The 20,255-nt window shown below is 35.4% G+C and overlaps 1 protein-coding gene across 1 annotated transcript; it reads left to right on the top strand.

The window, feature by feature from the left end:
* Window positions 1-17,199: 17,199 nt before the first annotated feature.
* LOC143561137 (putative BOI-related E3 ubiquitin-protein ligase 3) lies at window positions 17,200-18,608 on the top strand. Its single transcript, XM_077049268.1, has 2 exons — window positions 17,200-17,526; window positions 17,837-18,608. The coding sequence occupies exons 1-2, from the start codon at window positions 17,314-17,316 to the stop codon at window positions 18,356-18,358; spliced, it is 735 nt and encodes a 244-aa protein (XP_076905383.1). The 5' UTR covers window positions 17,200-17,313; the 3' UTR covers window positions 18,359-18,608.
* Window positions 18,609-20,255: the final 1,647 nt, after the last annotated feature.

Here is a 20,255-nt window from a genome sequence, read left to right on the forward strand (position 1 = left end):
TGAAATAAAAACAAATTCTGGGTATTTTACATGAATGGTATATTTATATATTTACCGAGTGAAATAAAGTTACTCATTTCTGAAATTTAAATTGAAAATAAACGTAAGTGTAAATGTTTTTTTTATAAATATTATTTACTGTATTATGAAAGGGTGATTAAGAAAAGATAAGAAATTGAATCTAGATGATGGCAGATAGACCAATTGAAAAAATATATATATGGTATACATATTATTAAATAATTCAGTTACTTTTATTATTAAATCACGCATGGTATTGATTTAATATGCTTAAACTTGGTGAATAATTCACTTGAATTTATATACATCACAAATTTCATTAAAAAATTATCATTTATCCTTTCAATTATCTGTTATTCTTCTTAAGGGTAAGGTATTATTTTCAAAATAAAAAAGAATTAATAGCGTATACTAACTTTAGTGGTTTATAAATCAGCTTCATTCAAAAAAATTACTATATAATAGTTCATCTTACATAGTCAATTTTAAGAAAATTAAGAAAAATATAGATGTTTTGTATAACTGTTTAATATAGATTCAAGATTGGGGTGCTCTTATATCAGTTGAAATTTCTTTAGGTATTTATCGTTTACGGCCAGGACTATGGTTGAGACGGATGAATGTGAGCCAAACTAACAATTAAACACATAAAGATATATGGATGGAAGATCGAAAACTATAATTGTCATCAGGGTCGTCTCCAGAGAGAGCGAAATGAAGCTAGGGTTCCAAAGCAAAACTAGCAATTATACATTTGTGATTTATGTTTGTGATTTGAATGGCGTTTAAATTGAATAAGGTCTAGGAAAGCATGAGAAACTGCATTACTTATGCGAGTGTAAATAATGATGACATCTTAGTTTATTTGGAGTGAAATTAAAATAACTTTTTTACGACAACGTCTCGTTTTTAGATATCGTTTTAGGTCACCAAAGAAGTTGAGTCGGCCCTGATTTTCATTAAATCTCGAACAAGTATTATATAACTTTCTTTCCACCCCGAATGAGCTCCCATGATGTGATGGCTCACACATATGACCAACAATACAAATGAAAGCCTACTATTCTATTTATAGTTACTTGAGCATTGTTCTCCATGCCAAGTCGCCTCTTGTTGAATAACCCGAAAGTATCGCCAAACATCTTAGCAACGCTAAGAAGTGTCGCAAGTTATATCAGCAAAACTTCTAGTGTCGCCATATTCATGAAGTGTCACAAGTGATGCTCAACAATTGATAATATCATTCTCAAATCTCAGACGTAACAATTACTTATTTCCGTGTTATCATATTCATAACATGTTCTAACACTGAATTCGTTGGATTAAACATTTGATTCCTTGATGATTTGATATCATCACATTAATGAAGAATGACATATCCTCATACTTGGTAAATTTTTGCAACTTGCTTATTGTTTTTTCGCTTCTCTTTACGTATAGATTTATCCTTTTCTATTTGTAATGTTAGCTCTTATCATCGATGATCAAGATTAATAGTTTTGTGACCCATATCCATATTATTATCTTGTATAAATAATTTGATTCGACATATAACCACATGATTGACGGAAAGCCATATCCAAACAAATTTCACTAGGGTACATAATTCTTTTTTCTTCTTTCATGTACAAGAAATTCTTGAAAACGCCATTACAAGTTTCCAAGATTTTCAAAACTCTTTACATATTGGAAAGTTTGGATGGTTTATAGTTAGCTTTTGACATGACTCATCATATATAATTATATACTCTATGCCTAACATTTATATGAAATATACCATTCAATTTTCTAACTGGTTAGACAAACTAAAACACTATTGTTTCCAAATTACTACTCTTGCTACGAAACAATCGTAGACAAGACAAATAACACCAAATCGAATGCATATTTATTATTATATAAAGAGTTAATTGCATGCATACTCCTTGTGGTTTGTCTAAGGAGCTGGGTAATTTGTGATAGATTCGCTTAAAAAATTAAAAAAAAAAACTCTTAATGTTTCACATAGTCTCTTAATTGATAAGTTTTAAAAATATGTTGATCAATTCAGAGACTACCTCTTAATTGATCAGACATTGTAATGGTGTAGCACAGTGTTGCCAAGTAACCCCTAAACTTGATCTAAAATGTAACCTTTATGGTCTAGGTTTTAAAAAAATAATATTAAGTTTTCATTTTAAAATGATATGGGGTATAACACTAACTTTCATCAGGAATTCTTTTGATTATAAATAAAATGTTTAAAATATATCCTTTGAGGTGGTTTGGATGGTTTAATTCCATTCCAGTTGTTACATAATAAAAACTAATGAGTTTCAATCTAATAAGTTTTGATTGAAACGATCCAATTGAATGAACACCCCTACTATGATATGATTATATAATCAAGAGACAATAGCCAATATCTTTTTCCTTTGGTAGATCTCCTGGTGACCAAAATTTAACCTAGTAAATTATGTACAACTGTATATGTTTTACTTGTAGTGAAAGAAATGTTTAATCTCAAAGGTGAAAGATCTTGTGTATTTCTCATCAAGATATCTCTTACCCTTTTACCTTCCTTTATTTCGTAACTTTCTTTTAACTTAATATTTAACATTACCGGTGCTGAGAAGAAATGTCGGGTATTTATTATAACCCTTCCAGTTATGTTGTTGTGTTTTAGAAAATCACCACCTAAGTACTGTGATTTGCGACTAAGCAAGCAATATTACTACATTAGCTGGAGTGTTACAATTGGAATTGTAACAGCCATAGAAGATGTTAACTTAGATATGAAAGGGAAATTAAAAACTTGAAACTCAAATGATAATAACTAAATGATTTTCTCTAACAAGTTACCAGTCTTGTTACCACATCAAACAAAAAATTATTACTTATTATATCAAACACTAACAGTCATATAGAAGTCACAAAGATACAACAAGATTTAGCATAAAAAATTTTAATAATATGCATTACATGTACATGTACTCTTTACCCTTTTATTCTCTCATTTTTCTTTTATTTGATGGTTTGTGTTTTAATTTTATATATTCTTAAATTGTTACCTCCTTCTTGATTGAAGGGAAAATTACCACCCACAACACCTACTTTCTTGTCATATATTCCATCTTTCACACACACATCATATGCCCTTTTATTCTTTCTCTTCATCATTGAACATCACATTGTTGTCAATTTTCTTTATGCCATGCTTTATTCTGTTATATTCTAGTTTGTTGTTTGGATTCCAATACATTTTTATTTATTGAAAGATGTTACTATTTACTAAATGTCTATATGTAAATCTTGAATGATAACCATCAATAAAAATGTTTAATGTGTATATTTTATAAGATTTTTTTAACAATTATTTTATTTGTAAAATACTATTAATCACAAATTTATAAGAATTTTTCTGACCTAAGTGTTGGGTATGGATCATTTTCGTCCCAATTGAAGGCTATCAAACAATTGATGATGATTTTCAGGATAAAGTTTTATTTTGATTCTCTTTATTCTTGTGTGCAAGTTATGGTCACCCAAACATATATTCTTCTCAAAAGGAGTACTCATATTCAAATCCAAATAAATAAAGGAAAAAGGAAAGCAAAGAAAAGTCAAAGTCCATGGGCAAAACAGTAACTAGCCTAATACATTATTAAATTTATTTTCTTTCAAAAATATTATTAAATTGCTACTTTGATTTTTATAAAAGTCACAACCTTGATTGCACATTTTGTTGATTAGTGTTTAAGATACTCAAATGTTCTTGAAGACATTTGAGTGTTCTTGACGTTTTGGACAACCACTACCACCCACCATCTACCACCACTTACCACCCATTATCTACCACCACATAACAAAAATAATAAAAACATATATAAAAACTATGTAGATCTAGAAAATATATCATTGATCTTCTTGAACCACCATCAGCTACAACAAAGAAGTTTAAAAGAAATTTGTGGGTCTTAAATAAATAAAAACCTGCCCGAATACACATAGAACGAACACACAAACAAGCACGCGTCTCGCACACAAAAACAAAAACATCCGTCACATGTATCATGATAAAATAGAATCGAACGAACATACACATGCACGCAACTTGCATAAGTGAAACAAACACACATTACATGCAAACTTAATTGAGCATATATGGAACTTTTCCTAATCATAGTTAGTAATAGTATCCATATATTTATGTAACATATTTGTGAAAATATTGATAATGATCTCATTGTATAGAGACAGGATTTGTTCCCATAAATTACGGGATTCGTTTATTGTATATATAGGGTCGATTATCAATGAAATCAAGCAAGTAATTACAATCCTATATGGTATCAATAGCCTAACCTCCCCGCCTCCCACCGCCGGCCTGTGACAACTGCCCAATCCGACCCGACCCAGGTACCCGTTTTCGAATCCGATTCTTTTTATGATTTAAAATTTGATTATTAATCTTTGTAAATTTAACATTAAATAAATTATATATATATATATATATATTTTTATATTACTTACTAATAATAATAATTTCTTTTCCGCCGACCCGTCCCTTTCTTCCTTCTCTCCGCTGTCCCGCCTCCCTTTTTCCCTCTTGTCGCCGTCCCGCCCCTTTCTCTCTTGTCGCCGTTCCGCCCCTCTGCTTAACCCTTAAGCCTTGAACCCCTTTTTCTCTTAACTCTTTGCTTGTCCTTTGTTTCTTCCCGCCTAAGGATGTCTGCGCAGCTCCACGCGCCAGACTCCTTACAAGGAAGCCTGCGCGAAGACCAACTGTTCATGCGATACGCGAGGCGAACCGTTCCCGCAGCGCGCTAAGAATGGTAGTTCTTCCCGCGGCGCGCGAAGGATTATAGTTCTTCCCGCGGCGCGCTAAGAATTGTAGTTCTTCCCGCGACGCGCTAAGGATTGTAGTTCTTCCCGCGGCGCGCTAAGAATTATAGTTCTTCCCGCGGCGCGCTAAGGATTGTTCTCTGTCTGCCTTCGCCCTCGCGCGCGCTCGAGTCTTCTCGCGCTAGACCTTAAGTCTTTTCTTCAGCTTATGTCAGCCTGTCTGCTTTTGAAATATCTTATCTTTGTATGAGCACTGTAGGTCAGTTCCGACATCTGTCCGAAAAGCCACTTTCGGCGCAGCATGCGCACCAATCCTATTGGTTGACAGATAAAGTGACTGACATAATCTTTTGAAATCTTCTTTTGCATGTCTTGAACAGTGCTTTATCTGACACCTCCCATGCTTTGATCTGTAACCTGTCAGCTTTTCCCCATCCCCTGCAGCTGCCGGCATATCTTTTGATATCTTTTGCTTTTGGTTTCTTGTACTTTTTAATATCTTTTGCTTGATTTGATAAGATCTTTTCCCCTTTTCAAGGGATTGTGTTCCTTTGGGTTTTTCCTATAAATTAAGCTATTTCTTGTTTATTAACACTACACACACTACACTAAAACACTCCCCAAATCTTTCTCCCTTTGCTCTCTGCCGAAGATCCTCAGCTCCTCTCTTTGCCTCCGTCTTCTCTTCTGTTCTGCCCAGAATCTCGGTAAATATAATTTTAATTTGTTTAGCTAACAAAAATCGATACTTACTGCATATATTCAAGACATAAAAACCAATCGTTAAACCAATAACCTCTTATTTATAGGTTAACTTGTGCTTGTTTAAAAGTTGGTTCTTGCATTATCTTTCAACGCACCGTTTACAGGTAAGTAATCTCGTACTTAATCCCCTTTTATTTTTAACGTTTTGGGATGTTCATGTGTTCGTACAACTTGAGTCTTAAACTTGTTTATGAAATTTATGTGCGCAAAACCCCATGTGTTATGGACGTTTACTTGGCTGTTTATTTGTATGTGTGGATCATTAACCGCTTTGTTCGGCCTATTCCGAAGTTTTCATGGATCCATTAGATGAACACGGGAGACCTATCGTTTACGGTTTTCTTGTTTTGATTACACATGCACGTATGATTTCTCGTTTTTGTGCTCAATTGGGAGCACGGATTGAACTATGAGCTATGATCTATTTAGGCTTGATCACAATCTGATTACACCCTATGTTAAACCCCAGTTAAGCACATGTTGCGCGCAGTGTTTGTTATTATCTATTTATATCTATTAAACTTGATTTCTCACCGACACGCAAGTGTTGACGTTTTATTTTAACACATGTTCAGGTTTGCTGTAGCTGCTTTTGGAAATCTCAAGGACACGTAGGATGTTTTCTTTTTCTTTGGACCTAGAATAAAATGTAACAAGACAAATTATGTTATTTGAAATTTTGAGTTATGATATGATTTATGTTATTTTATGTCGTGTTATGCGTGTGCGCAATGAAATGTATTTATTAAATATTGACACCCAAATAGTGTCACGAGTAATGAAACAATACGTGGCGCCCCGATGTATAATCCGTCATCGGTCGGGGTGTTACACGGCCCTACTCTCTCCCTCTCCTTCACGGCAATTTACACCACCACCGATCCTGCAACCTTACACCCTCTACTCACCATCTCTCCATGGATTCAAAACTTCACCCGGCGGTTACCGTATCCAACATACGCCTCCTAATCCCCATCGTTCTTGACAACGAAACCGGGCAATACACTTCCTGGTCCACCCTCTTCAAGATTCATTGTCGTGCATACCAAGTGTACGATCACTTTCTTCCTCGTGTCACAACATCTGCTTCCCCCTCCACCCCACCTGACGCTGCCAAACAGGCTGCGGCCTCAACCCCGGACGACCAATGGGATCGACTTGACGCCATAGTTCTCCAATGGATCTATGGCACCATCTCGTTGGACCTCATCAACACCATTCTTAAACCCGTCACCACCGCTCATGAAGCTTGGACGACTCTTGAAACCCTTTTTCAAGACAACAAATCATCTCGTTCCATCTATCTCACCCAGAAATTGAATAACACCCGCCTTTACAACTTTGACTCCATGGCCGCTTATTGCCAAGAAGTTAAAGTTCTGGCCGATCAACTGGCCAACGTTGATGCTCCCCTAACCGATGAAAAGATGGTTCAATAGTTGGTTACTGGTCTGAACGAGCAGTATGAAGGTATTGCCATGCTCATCTCCAACCTCACACCACTACCCTCGTTCTATGAAGCTCGGTCAAAACTCATGCGCGAGTATGATCGAAAAACAAACATGGTCCATCTTGCCTCACAAACCGCCGGTTCGGCACTCCATGCCACCACCGCCAAATTGGAGTCACCTCGCCCAGAACATCGAACCACTGAACCAACCTCTGACCGTGGCAGAGGCTGTGGCCGAACAAGGGGACGGGGACGCGGTCGAAACAGTGGCCGGTCCTTTTCGGGGCGTGGACAAAATTTCTCGGCTCCCATGCCGGGACACTGGGTTTTTCAGCCCACTTGGGGTCAACAGCAACCATCGGCGGCCTCATGGAGTAACCAACCCCCCTGCCCGTACCCATCTACACCACGATCCACCACTAGTCAAGCTCCTGGGATTCTTGGACCGAGGCCAAACCAGGCTTATGCAGCCGGGTATACTCCAACCGACATCGAGCAGGCCCTCTACACCATGTCCCTCAATCCTCTCGACTCTCCATGGGCTATGGACGGTGGGGCCACAACTCACATGACTAATCAACCAGGTAACTTCTCGTCTTATTCTACTAATAGCACTAATCGTAATATAATAGTTGGAAACGGGTCGACCATACCCGTCGTTGGACAAGGTGATCAGACCCTAAAACCACCATTCCCACCCCTAAAATTAACCAGTGTCCTATACACACCCAACCTAATTCATAATCTATTGTCTGTACGTCGCCTAACTACAGATAATTGGATATCTATTAAATTTGATCCTTTTGGTTTTACTGTGAAGGACCTCAAGACGCGGACCCGTATTCTCAGATGCAACAGTTCAGGTGATCTCTATCTTCTGACGCCACAAATGCTTACCAAAGTTAAATCTCACTTAGCAAATGTGGCGATTTCTCAGAAACTGTGGCATCAACGTTTTGGGCATCCGGGAACTCAACCTTTGAAAACCCTCAAGAAATCCTCTTTTATTTCGTTTTCTGAGTCGAATAATACTTTGTGTGAACCTTGTGTTTTGGGAAAAAGCGTTAAGCTCCCGTTTAAAGATTCCTGTAATCTCAACTTTGCACCTTTTGATATTGTTCACAGTGACCTTTGGACCTCCCCAGTTTTGAGTTCCGGGGGTCACCGATATTATGTTTTGTTTATTGATGATTTTTCAGATTTCATATGGACTTTTCCAATTGCTAGAAAATCACAAGTTTATCACATATTCTGTAAATTTTATAACCTAATTCACACCTAATTTGAAAAACGAATTAAACAACTTCAATGTGACAATGGTAAGGAATACGTTAATAGTTCCTTCAACCAGTTTTTCGAACGACACGGTATGATCTTCCGCCTCTCGTGCCCATACACGTCCTCCCAAAATGGGAGAGCGGAACGTAAAATTCGTACCATAAACAACATGGTTCGGACTCTCCTTGCCCAAGCCAATCTACCCAATACGTACTGGCATTACGCTCTAGAAACCGCGACCTATCTCCTAAACATCATACCCAACAAACCCAACAAACTCAACAGCCACACCACCACCCTCTACAATCGATCTCCCACATACGAACATCTTCGTGTGTTCGGATGCCTTTGCTATCCGATCAAACCACCGACCACCATTAACAAACTTGAATACCGTTCTAATGCTTGTGTTTTCCTCGGTTACCCCACCAACCATAGAGGATACCGTTGTCTCGACCTCACAACTCATCAACTAATCACTTCCCGTCATGTGATTTTTGATGAAACTACTTTCCCATATACTAACACCCCACCACCAACACCGAACCCTTACGACTTCCTATCCGATACCCCCCACCCGACCGTCTGGCACCATCTCCAGCCAAAAGCGTCCCCTACCACCACCATAAGACCCAGCCACGGTGGTACCTCAACACCACCTCACCATCATCCCAACACCACCAATCACACCACACCACCTTCCACACCAACCACCGCAGCTACGCCGGCGGAAACCCCGTTACAGCCGGCTGCTCCCACACCGCCATCCTCCCCACCCGAAATCCTCACATACTCTCGCCGACATAGAACTACCACACCGGCCACGGGTATTCTTCCACCCGTACAACCATCCTCCCATCCCGTCTCACAAGCTCGACCTCCACTGCCCCCCACCTCAACCGACCTGTACAATGCGCACCCGCGCAATGGACGGGATCTCCAAACCCAAACCAACGTTCAACCTCAACACCTCCACCACCACCATCGAACCATTACCGAAATCACCAAAAGACGCCTTGTCCACACCTGAATGGCGAAACGCCATGGCCAACGAGTACGATGCTATTATTAGTAATAAGACATGGGAGTTAGTCCCACGCCAACCAGACATGAATGTTATTCGTAGCATGTGGATTTTCAGGCATAAATTTAAATCTGATGGTTCATTGGAGCGCTACAAAGCGCGGTTATTTTGTGATGACCGAACTCAACAGGTTGGCGTGGATTGCGGGGAGACATTTAGTCCGGTCGTTAAACCGACCACGATTCGCACAGTTCTCTCATTGGCTCTGTCACAATCGTGGGCCGTTCATAAGCTTGATGTGACCAATGCCTTCTTGCACGTTCACTTAAACGAGACGGTGTATATGTATCAGCTGATGGGTTTTAAAGATAAATCGAAACCGGATCATGTTTGCTTGCTAAAGAAGTCACTTTACGGTTTAAAAAAGGCACCGAGAGCATGGTACCAACGGTTTACGGATTTCGTGATTTCCATGGGTTTCGCACAATGTCGGAGCGACAACTCTTTGTTTATCTATCATCATGGTCCGGACACGGCGTACTTGTTATTATACGTCGATGGCATGTTATTGACCACCTCCTCTGAGAGGCTTCGAGCTACCCTCATGGATCGACTCGGTTCAGAGTTTGCAATGAAAGATCTGGGTCCGGTTAGCCATTTTCTAGGTATTTCGGTAACAACAACGGGTAACACAATGTTTTTGTCTCAGAAAAACTACACTCGTGACATTATAAATCGAGCGGGCATGTTATCTTGTAAACCGGTAGCCACACCCGTAGACACCAAAGGAAAACTCGGCTCATCCGGACTTGAATTTGAAGACCCATCGTTAAATAGGAGCTTAGCCGGTGCCCTCCAATACCTAACCTTTACCAGACCAGATATTTCTTACGCGGTCCAGCAAGTCTGTATGTATATGCACTCTCCTCGTATATCCCACTGGGACAGTTTGAAGAGAATAATCAGGTAACTTCGTGGCACATCTGATATCGGTCTCACATTAGGCCCAGTAGCGTCTCCTACACTACGTGCCTACACCGATGCTGACTGAGCCGGGTGTCCGGACACACGTCGTTCTACATCGGGATACTGTGTGTATCTTGGTGATAATCTCATCTCCTGGTCATCAAAGAGACAAACAACAATTTCCCGATCTAGTGCTGAGGCGGAATACCGAGGCATAGCTAATGTCGTAGCGGATATTTGCTGGATACGAAATCTGCTACTTGAACTTCATCGACCGCTCACACGGGCTTCTTTGGTATATTGTGATAACATCAGTTCGATTTATCTTTCGGGAAATCCAGTTCAACACCAACGAACAAAGCACATCGAGCTTGATATCCACTTTGTTCGTGAGCAGGTACACCGCGGTCTGGTTCGTGTATTACACGTCCCCTCTAGATATCAAGTGGCGGACATTTTTACTAAAGGACTACCGAAGGCATTGTTCGAAGACTTTCGATCCAGTCTCAGCCTCCGAGAACCTCCAGCTTCGACTTCGGGGGTCTAATAGTATCCATATATTTATGTAACATATTTGTGAAAATATTGATAATGATCTCATTGTATAGAGATAGGATTTGTTCCATAAATTACGGGATTCAGTTATTGTATATATAGGATCGATTATCAATAAAATCAAGCAAGGAATTACAAATCCTATAGTTAGATCTTAAAGCAAAATGAGAAACACATGGTTCTAACCCTCACTATAAATCTAAGAAGAAAAAAGGTTATTAATTCACTTGTCTACAAGAATTAAAACAAAAATTCAAACTGGTTTACTCATTTATTATTCTTTTTTGTTTATTAATCAATCAATGCTTCGCGAATTAACTCTTCCAATATAAAAACAACAAATACTATTTCTTTTATTTAATTTATTGTTTACTAATCTATTTGTTTTCCTCAACTACTAGTTATATATTAATTAAAAAGGCAAACAAGTTTGGTAAATAGACTTAATAATCCAAATGTTTGGTCATCCACCTAAACCACGCTTTAAGCATTGGAGTTAGAGGTGTTTGTTTATTGATGTAAAACAATTCTTAAATTCAACTAAATGCCATTAATCACAAACCAATCACTCATACATGTTTTTTACTAAATCAATTTTTTAGTGATTTTCACAAACAAATTTTTGAAAGTTTCTATAAAAAAGACATGACATATTTTGTTAATATTAATAGTAATAAAACTAGCAAGAAGCCAGCATAAATATAAGGTACATGAAACATTAATGTCAATTCGACATTACAAAAATAAAAGACATTATTACATCAAAGTGGCAAATCTAAAATACTTGTCTTTCCTCAACATTTGAGCCAAGCGAAAGTGGCAGACTTAATCCCTCACCAATGTTTGTCGGGTGTGTGTTATTATAGTTGAAATTTTGTGTTCCGAGCTTTCCAAATACACCATATAATGCCTCTAAAGAACGAGATGTGGTAACCTCATTATTTGCTTAGAAGTGCTTAGAGTTTCTGGGAAGGAAAGGATCTCCATGATCGAAATATTCCAACTTAGAGAAGCAAAACTACACCAAGCGTTAGGTCCCAAAGACTTCTAGCAAAATTGCACGAAACGACTCTTTTATCAATAACATGATTGTATGACTGTTATCTGGAATTTTTCTAAAAACGATGGATATTAACAATTGCACAACTCTAATTTCAACTTTTATATATGCGATTATCATAAAAAATACACACTCATACTACCTTTTGACAATTTAAATGTTTGGTTTGTTATTTTCTCATGAATTTTGAATTTTGTTGGGTGCATTAAATTAGAGATATATATAGTTGGAGAATTAGTGGCACCGAGTGGTTTAGGATGCATCAAATACTTTTGACCATCTAAAAAGCCTATAATACCCATGCCACCACTAAAGTTTAGACTTCAGAAGTTGTCAACACATCGCTAGGTGGTAATATCCACTTATATAATGCAACTAGGAGATTTCTTAATTTCGTAAAGAAAATTTAAATTCTACATTATATACTTTATTAAGTTTAAATTCCATAAAATTGATATCTTGATGAGCACATTCTTTGTTTAGAAAAATTGGACAAAGTGACACAATGTATTCATTTAATTCATGTAGTTTCAATTAAATTCCCATGTCTAAGATTATTTTCTTAGCTTTGAAAATCAACTTTTCATATAAGCTTATGATGAGTATGCAACGATCTCTAAAGATCGATCTTAAAGTGGTCTAAGATCAAGTTCGAATAAGATCTCAATCTATAATAAAGAAATGATAGTAGCTCGTTGTTTTATAAGCCCCATCTAACTTGGTTAGTGTTTGCCAACTTCAATCCATCGTTCTATCCGTTTATTTTTGGGACGAGCTCAATCAAAGCCATTGGTAACACATGCTCCTTGTCCGACTGGGAAGGATCTATACACCAATATGTTCGAGAGGTATCTCGATCAGAGCAGACATATGTTAAATACGAATATCCCTTGAAGCTATAAACAGAACACCCGGTGGAGAGGCTTAATCTTTATTATCTTTTAGACCTCAACATAACATAAATTTTGAAGTATTTAATAAAAAAATCCCCTATTTCAAGCATACAATTATTATTTATTTATTTTATTGGAATTTGGATTCGATGTAATAATTTTTTTAAGATAAGCCGTCTCGTTTTAACTTAATAAAAATTAAAGAGAGTCGATGAACACTTTAAACAAAAGGAAAAGGAAAAAACTAAAGGCTAGCGTCTAACGAACCGTGGTTTCAAAAATATTATTATGCAGTATCGTTATATTTACACTTACGTCCCTCAAGTATAAGGTTCAGCTAAGCTAATCCCTCTTTTCAAAATATTGAAATATAAGTCCAAACCATTTTAATTTATTATTCTGCTTTTACACACTCATAATCCATTGATTTAGTGGTATGATGTTTCTTCTTGTGAATTTAAGATTGTGGGTTAAATTAAATTCCTTGCAAATGCAAGGTAAATTTGAGATTTGGTTGTTTAAAAAAAACTTTGTTTTTGCACGATATTTTAAGGAGTAAATTATACTTTCCGTTATTTAGATATACACCAACTTGCAAGTTCTGTTCTTAATATTAGAATTAAAAATTTATCATTTATAAAATAAGTCGTAACACATTACGTCGTTTTTACAAAGGGTAATTTTGTTGTTTTATATTTGTTTTGTTGGTATTTGCTACGAAAGATATGATCTACAAACTTATGATTTCAAATAGTTTCATATGTTAATTTATATAATCGTAAACAATACAAATTTCTCAATTTTATGCTCCTTGAATACAAAAAGTTTATTGGACCTGCATTCGATGTTTAAACTTTGGACCAAACTATTATTTTGATCAAATTACAGGGACTAAAACCGTACTGAACTCTAACTTGTATTATTTTAAGAAATCTATCTATATGGGTGAAAACGAGCCGAGCTACTCTGGATCGACTCGTTAAAAAACTTGAGTTAGCCGAGCTTAATCGAGTCTGAGCCCGAGCCTAAAATTAAGCTCGTTTAATAAATAAGCCCAAGCATGAGCTTCACTTATCGAGCTCGATCCGGCTCACGAGCCTGTCATTTATATAATTTTTAAAATATATATTAAATAAGTAATATATATATATATAGTGTTATGAAAAAATAAATAAAAATAACTAAACAATACATATTATTTTATACATAAAATTGTAATAGAACAAAAATATATGAAATAATTATAATTATATAAATAATAATTGATAAATAGTAAACGAGCCAAGCTCGAGCTTAAAAATATACTCATGAGCCGAGCTCGAGCCTTGAAAATAGAGCTCAAAACGAGCCGATCTCGAGCTCAAACTCTGTGTAAGTTAAACAAGCCGAGCCGGAACAAGCCGAGCTCCGGCTCGGCTCGGCTCGTTTGCACCCCATAAAATTTGCTCACAATTTGAAAAATAATTGGATTTATCAAGATTTTATTTATATGAATAGAGTTTTGATTTATATGATTAAGATAAGTTTGGATTAAATACAAATGAAATTAATGTGTTAAACGTGAAAATCAAGTATAGTAATTATGTAATTACTTTATGGCGTAATTATGTAATTACTCTACTTGTATATATAATTACTTTACTTGATTCTTATATTTAGTACGTTAATTTTATTTGTACGTTAATTTCCCCTGATTAAGATAAAGATAATACTACTAAGCAGTTTTGGTACAACTATATTAGAAAATACAATTAAGGGTCCTAGGGGTTATTATTGATTCAAAGTTTTACCTGTTTTATTTTTATCCCTGTAACCATCAATACAAATAAAAGATATATGTAGTTATCTTTTAGAAATAAGTGAGAATAAAGATAGACATGGCCTATTGTTAAGACATCGTATTAAAGATAGACCGAAAGAAACTCTCAATCTAAATATGGTACGCATTGATGGGGATGTATTTATTTCACACACGTTTAGGGTTCAGTTATATGCAATTTGGATTTTTAAACACGATTAAGGTTCAATAGACTCTTGCCAGCTTGATATTGATTCATTAAATGTTTTGTTTTTCATTGTTAATGAAGAATGAAAGTTGTTTTAACCTTCACAAAAGCAAAACCATGCACCAAAATGAAGTTGTAAAGAGAAAGAGAAACAAATTACGTATAACTAGTTGAATTACTAATAACAATATATGTTAACTATGACCGATCGCATACATCATGTATAGCTGGTCTTAGATAGGGCGTGCCTATGTCTTAGCAGGTTAAATCATACATGAATTTGAGCTCATACAACCCCCCCCCCCCCCCCACAAAAAAAAGTGCGAGCATATTAACTAAAATACGGCTCGAGTATTCAGAAAGTTGACATACACGCGGCCGGTTTTGCACAAATTATTTTTAATTTTATTTATTTGCATATTATACTTTTAAGATTATAAATTTACTATTAAAAGTACAAATGTATATAAAACATCACCCCATGCATATATTTTGCCTTTTAAATTTTGACATTAAATCCTATTTTAAGTTACAATATTAGACACATGAAAAAAAAGTCAATTAGTGAAACTGCCTTATAAATCAAACATGACCCGTGATTCGTGGTTTTAACCGAACTTGTTAGTAATCCTGAAGCTATGAATTCTTAGTTTACTATTATATAAAAAAATTTAAAAAAATTTCATGGTGTGCCTGTATCTGCGTTATCTTACGAATTTGATATAAAATCATCATTATAAAAAGGGAAAAAAAAGAAGTTAACATTGAATATGATCTTTTTTCCCTTTTTAAGTGACAATATGCGTTACTAATTTTCGTAAATCTTATTTACGACTCGATTCTTCATGTTGTCGTCGAGTTAAATAAGAATATATTTATCAAAAGGCGTTTAGCTTTAGCATAATGATATCTTGTTATATAATAGGTCTAGAGTCATGTGAATTTAAAAATAGAACATTAGTCGTTAAAAATAAGGAATGAAATCATTTTGTAATTACCAGCTAGCCATGCTTGTTTCATATTTAGCTGTCTAATGCACAAACATAATTTCATAATTAAATGTGTATTTATAACATGAAACATTACTGTTTTTTTTTATATATTTTAGTTTATAACGTCAACCTTTATTTGATTAAAAGAAAACAGAAAATTCAAATAATCAAAAAAGTAAACTCTTTTAATGGTAGATATCTCAACAAACCAACACTATATAGCAAACAAATAGTGGCGATGAAGAGGACGCGGTGTGGCCTCTTAATTATTCCACCTTTTCAGATTTTTTTTATTTGTAAGATAACTAATAAAATTGAAAAATCATGTGAATAATAAATGCCATTCAAAAAAATGTGAATAATAATTTGGTTAAATATATTATCAACATAGTAATTAATATAATTTAAAATATATTAACGTAAACCGGCTCGGGTAAAAAGTGTGGTCTGGTTGGGGAGATAAAAGTCTAGGGCTTTTTCTGAATCCGAAATAGATTAAAACAACGAGTTTAATATGTGAGATGTGGATATCTTTTTAATTAGTGAAACATAAGAGTAAGGAAGGTGGTAATCGGGTGTGTATTATTGTTCTTTTTGGGTGATTTTTGTATTTTAATGATGTGGATTGCATCGCTATACCCGATTTACATGTGATAATTAAAATTTTTTGTTGGTTGTTTTAAAAAGAAAAAAAAACTCAACCAGTACGTAATTTTTATTATTATTGCGCCAATCTGACTTATAATTAATAAAACAATAACACATTTCATAACTAGCACAGAGCTTACTCTAATTTAAAAAATGGATGGAATATCATACTCTTGACATATTTAAATTGAATATGATCAAATATAGTATATTTATAATGCCAATTACACAACTTTAACAAAAATCATTAAATATCAATTAATATATACAGTTAAAAACAGCTTAAAAGGTTTAATTTTTATTGAAGTTGTATAAGCATTTATAAAGACATAAAAACATTAAAACCAAAATTGTTAAAATTAAATATTATTTTACCTAATTTTTACGCAATATCCTTTTGTTTTAATCAATTTCCTTTTCGTATCTTAAACAAAATAGAAATATAACTTAAGTAATATTCATCAACAATCATACGTTAGGACATATGTTAAAGCGTATTAAACTTTTTGACCACAAATGTTAGAAATTTAATATAGAATACGTTAAAAACTACAGCTAATTTTTAGGGCCGTGACTTTTTATAAAACTTAGCCATTATTTAATTTCCAAATTTGGATAATATTATACCATCAGTCCTTTTCCCTTTGTTTTTTATATAATTAATTTTCCAAAAAATTAAATATCGTTTTCACACACATATTAATTAAAGTTTCCGCCTCTAGTGCGTGTTCTCTTTCATGCTGTTTTTGTGCTAGCGTTTATCACCTCTATATTTTCTTTATTATGTTATAAGTTATGACACAATGGTGGTGCTTCATTTGAATCAATAACATGAATCAATCCATGTCTCTTCTTCATCAACAACAGTTTCGTACTCAAAACGTCGACGTTTCCACCGGCCTACGCTTATCCTTTCACGACCAGCAAAAACTACACCACCATTCGCTTTCGTCTCCATGCTCCGGTTTGTCGTTTTTATCCGAAGAGTTATCCGCGCAAGTTAGCCAACAACGTGACGAAATCGAGCATTTTCTTCACGCCCAGGTGAATATTTTATCAATGTAATTTTTAAAAGACTTCAGTTATGTTAACAAAAAAAAACTGGCAGCTTTTTGCCAGTTTAAGATTATTTTTTGTGTAAAAAAATAAATAATAATCGGAATATTATTTTCGTAGTTTGATTTTACGAAAATTTTTGTTCTTATTTTAAGAGTTCTAGCGCATGTTAGCGAGAACTCCGGGGTATGTTAGCAAATAATTCTGATTAAAATTTTTAAAATTTTGTGTTAGGGAGAGGAGCTTCAGCGTATGTTAGCAAATAATTCTGATAAAAATTTTTAAAATTTTATGTTAGGGAGAGGAGCTCCGGCGTATGTTAGCAAATAAAAGGCAGATGCACTATTGTGCGCTTCTCCGCGCGGCGGAGGAGACGATATCGAGCCGGATGAAAGACAAGGACGCGGAGGCGGAGAAAGCCAAGCGGCGCAATTTAGAGCTGGAGGCGCGAGCGGCGCATCTTAGCGCGGAGGCGCAGGTTTGGCAGGCACGGGCGCATGCCCAGGAAGCTGAAGCTGCGGCTTTGCAGTTGCAGCTCCAGCAGGCTATCATGAGCCAGAATAGGTTGGCAGAAAAAGACGAGGTGGCGCTAAGATGCGCCTCGGGTGATCCGGATGACGCGGAGTCAGCATACATTGACCCGGAACGAGTCGTGTTAGCGAGTGGACCGGGTTGTAAGGCGTGCGGGAAACGAGTCGCCTCGGTCGTGTTGTTACCGTGTCGGCATCTATGCGTTTGTACCGAGTGTGACGGTGTCGTTTCGTCATGTCCGTCATGTCTTACGTTCCGAAGCTCTAGCATTGAAGTTTACATGTCATGACGTGGGCCCCACACAAGGGTAACTCTGGAATTTGGCAGCAGTAAAAAGAAAAAAAAAAGTTAAATGATTATAAGTTTCTATAAACCCTGAGAATTTTTAATAAAAAATAAAAATAAAATGAAATTATTTTGTTAGTTTATTGACATGTTATTTGGGTTATTTAATCTATCATTTTTCTTTTTCACCGTCCACACTAAAAAAAGAAGTATTGTGTAATTTTAAAATTCTTTATTATTTTATTTATTTATTTTCCTTGTAACTCAAAAGTTGAATATTAGTGGGAACTTGCCTTGTGAACCAAAAATACTTTGTTTTTTTCAATATATTTTGTTCATGAAGTGAAAGTGTCGGTTATAGGATAACTTTTAATAATTTCATTTGTACCCACATCTCCATCACTATTACCATAATGGTTTTATGGAAAAATAACTAATTAGTTTTAGATACAACTTTGCTTTTGATAAATTAAACATTGTTAAAGTCGCTCATGTGATAGTGCTAGAATTTTGTATGTGTATGAGTGTATCAGCAATTTGAGTTATCAAAGCAAAGCATGTGTGAAAGACGTTTACGATGCTAAATTATATTCTAATTTAAATACAACTCCGGTTAAAAATAAGAGCGTCGAGAGAAAAACATAAAAACATAGTTGTTTATTATAATATACGGGGTGAAATTAAAACTTCGAAGAAACCAACTTGTAATTATATGAGTGATGACTTCAAGGAATTGGCCTCGGGTATTCGTATCACCAAATAAATACTATATACATTCAAATCCGTTAATTTTATTTAAAAAAATTGATCACATATCTTGTATTATCATGCTTATTAAATGTTTAAGTTTCGGATTTTCCTCTCAGTTTATTTTTTTCATCTATGAAGACAACATTACCATAACTTTACAAATTGGCATACAAAATTGTTAGTTGTTTTTTCTTAACGGTGGATATTTTATAAAACATTGACTAACAAGAAACTAGACATATATAAACAAGAAAAGATAATTACATGAACAAAAGTAGGTTCTTCAACCACTCTAGCCTATTAGCTTCACACTTATTTTTCCTACTCGAATACCAAAGGAAAGAAAAGCAAGAAACATCATCAAACAACGTCGCATACTTCATACGTTTATTCAAGAAAATTGTATCATTTCGAAGCTTCCAAATTGTCCACCAAGCGAATTTGCACCCACCATTTCTTTCTTAAGCATACTTATAGACGAGTTCTCAACCCACTCAATGCAATCATTTGGGAATCGCAAAGCTGGCAAGTTCACATCAAGCAATCTTTCAATCGAATTTCAAATCTTCTTTACCAAGTCACACTCTCCAAAAACATAAATAACAGATTCTGCCCCGTCGTTACATAAGGGCCATAGAGTAGTAAATGAGTTTTATCTCAAGTAAATTAATAAAGAAAATAGAACCTTAAAATGCATACAACCTTAAAACTTTTTTTTCAAAATAATATAAAATTTTCTTTAACGATCTAAATTAAGTCAAATTTACACAATACGCGTATTGAAGCTCAAACAACAGTACAAAAAACATTGTGAGTGAACCCGTCTTGTCTTGACCCGCTATAATCTGTACGACAAACCATATGTATTGACCCGTTTGTTTTCATATCTCTAATGAAAGGTGACATTACCAAAAAACCGAACACGGGCTCCCACATCTCTTGTGTATTAGATGGCCGCATCATACCGTTTTAGCCAAGGCGGGGTACATGTTTGTTAAATCGTACTTGATTGAACATGAGTGATGGTTGAGGGGGCAGGTCCGAATTAAAAACTGTTGCTTAGAACTAAATAATAATGGAGGCAGGACAAGACGATGCAGCAAAGCAAAGAAAGAAAAAAGAGGTAAAATTGTAAGGCAGGCCAAACCACA

Source organism: Bidens hawaiensis, unplaced genomic scaffold (assembly GCF_021521415.1).
Source record: "Bidens hawaiensis isolate Kalapana, Puna unplaced genomic scaffold, B.hawaiensis_p1.1 tig00020557_1, whole genome shotgun sequence".
NCBI classification, from domain to species: domain Eukaryota; kingdom Viridiplantae; phylum Streptophyta; class Magnoliopsida; order Asterales; family Asteraceae; genus Bidens; species Bidens hawaiensis.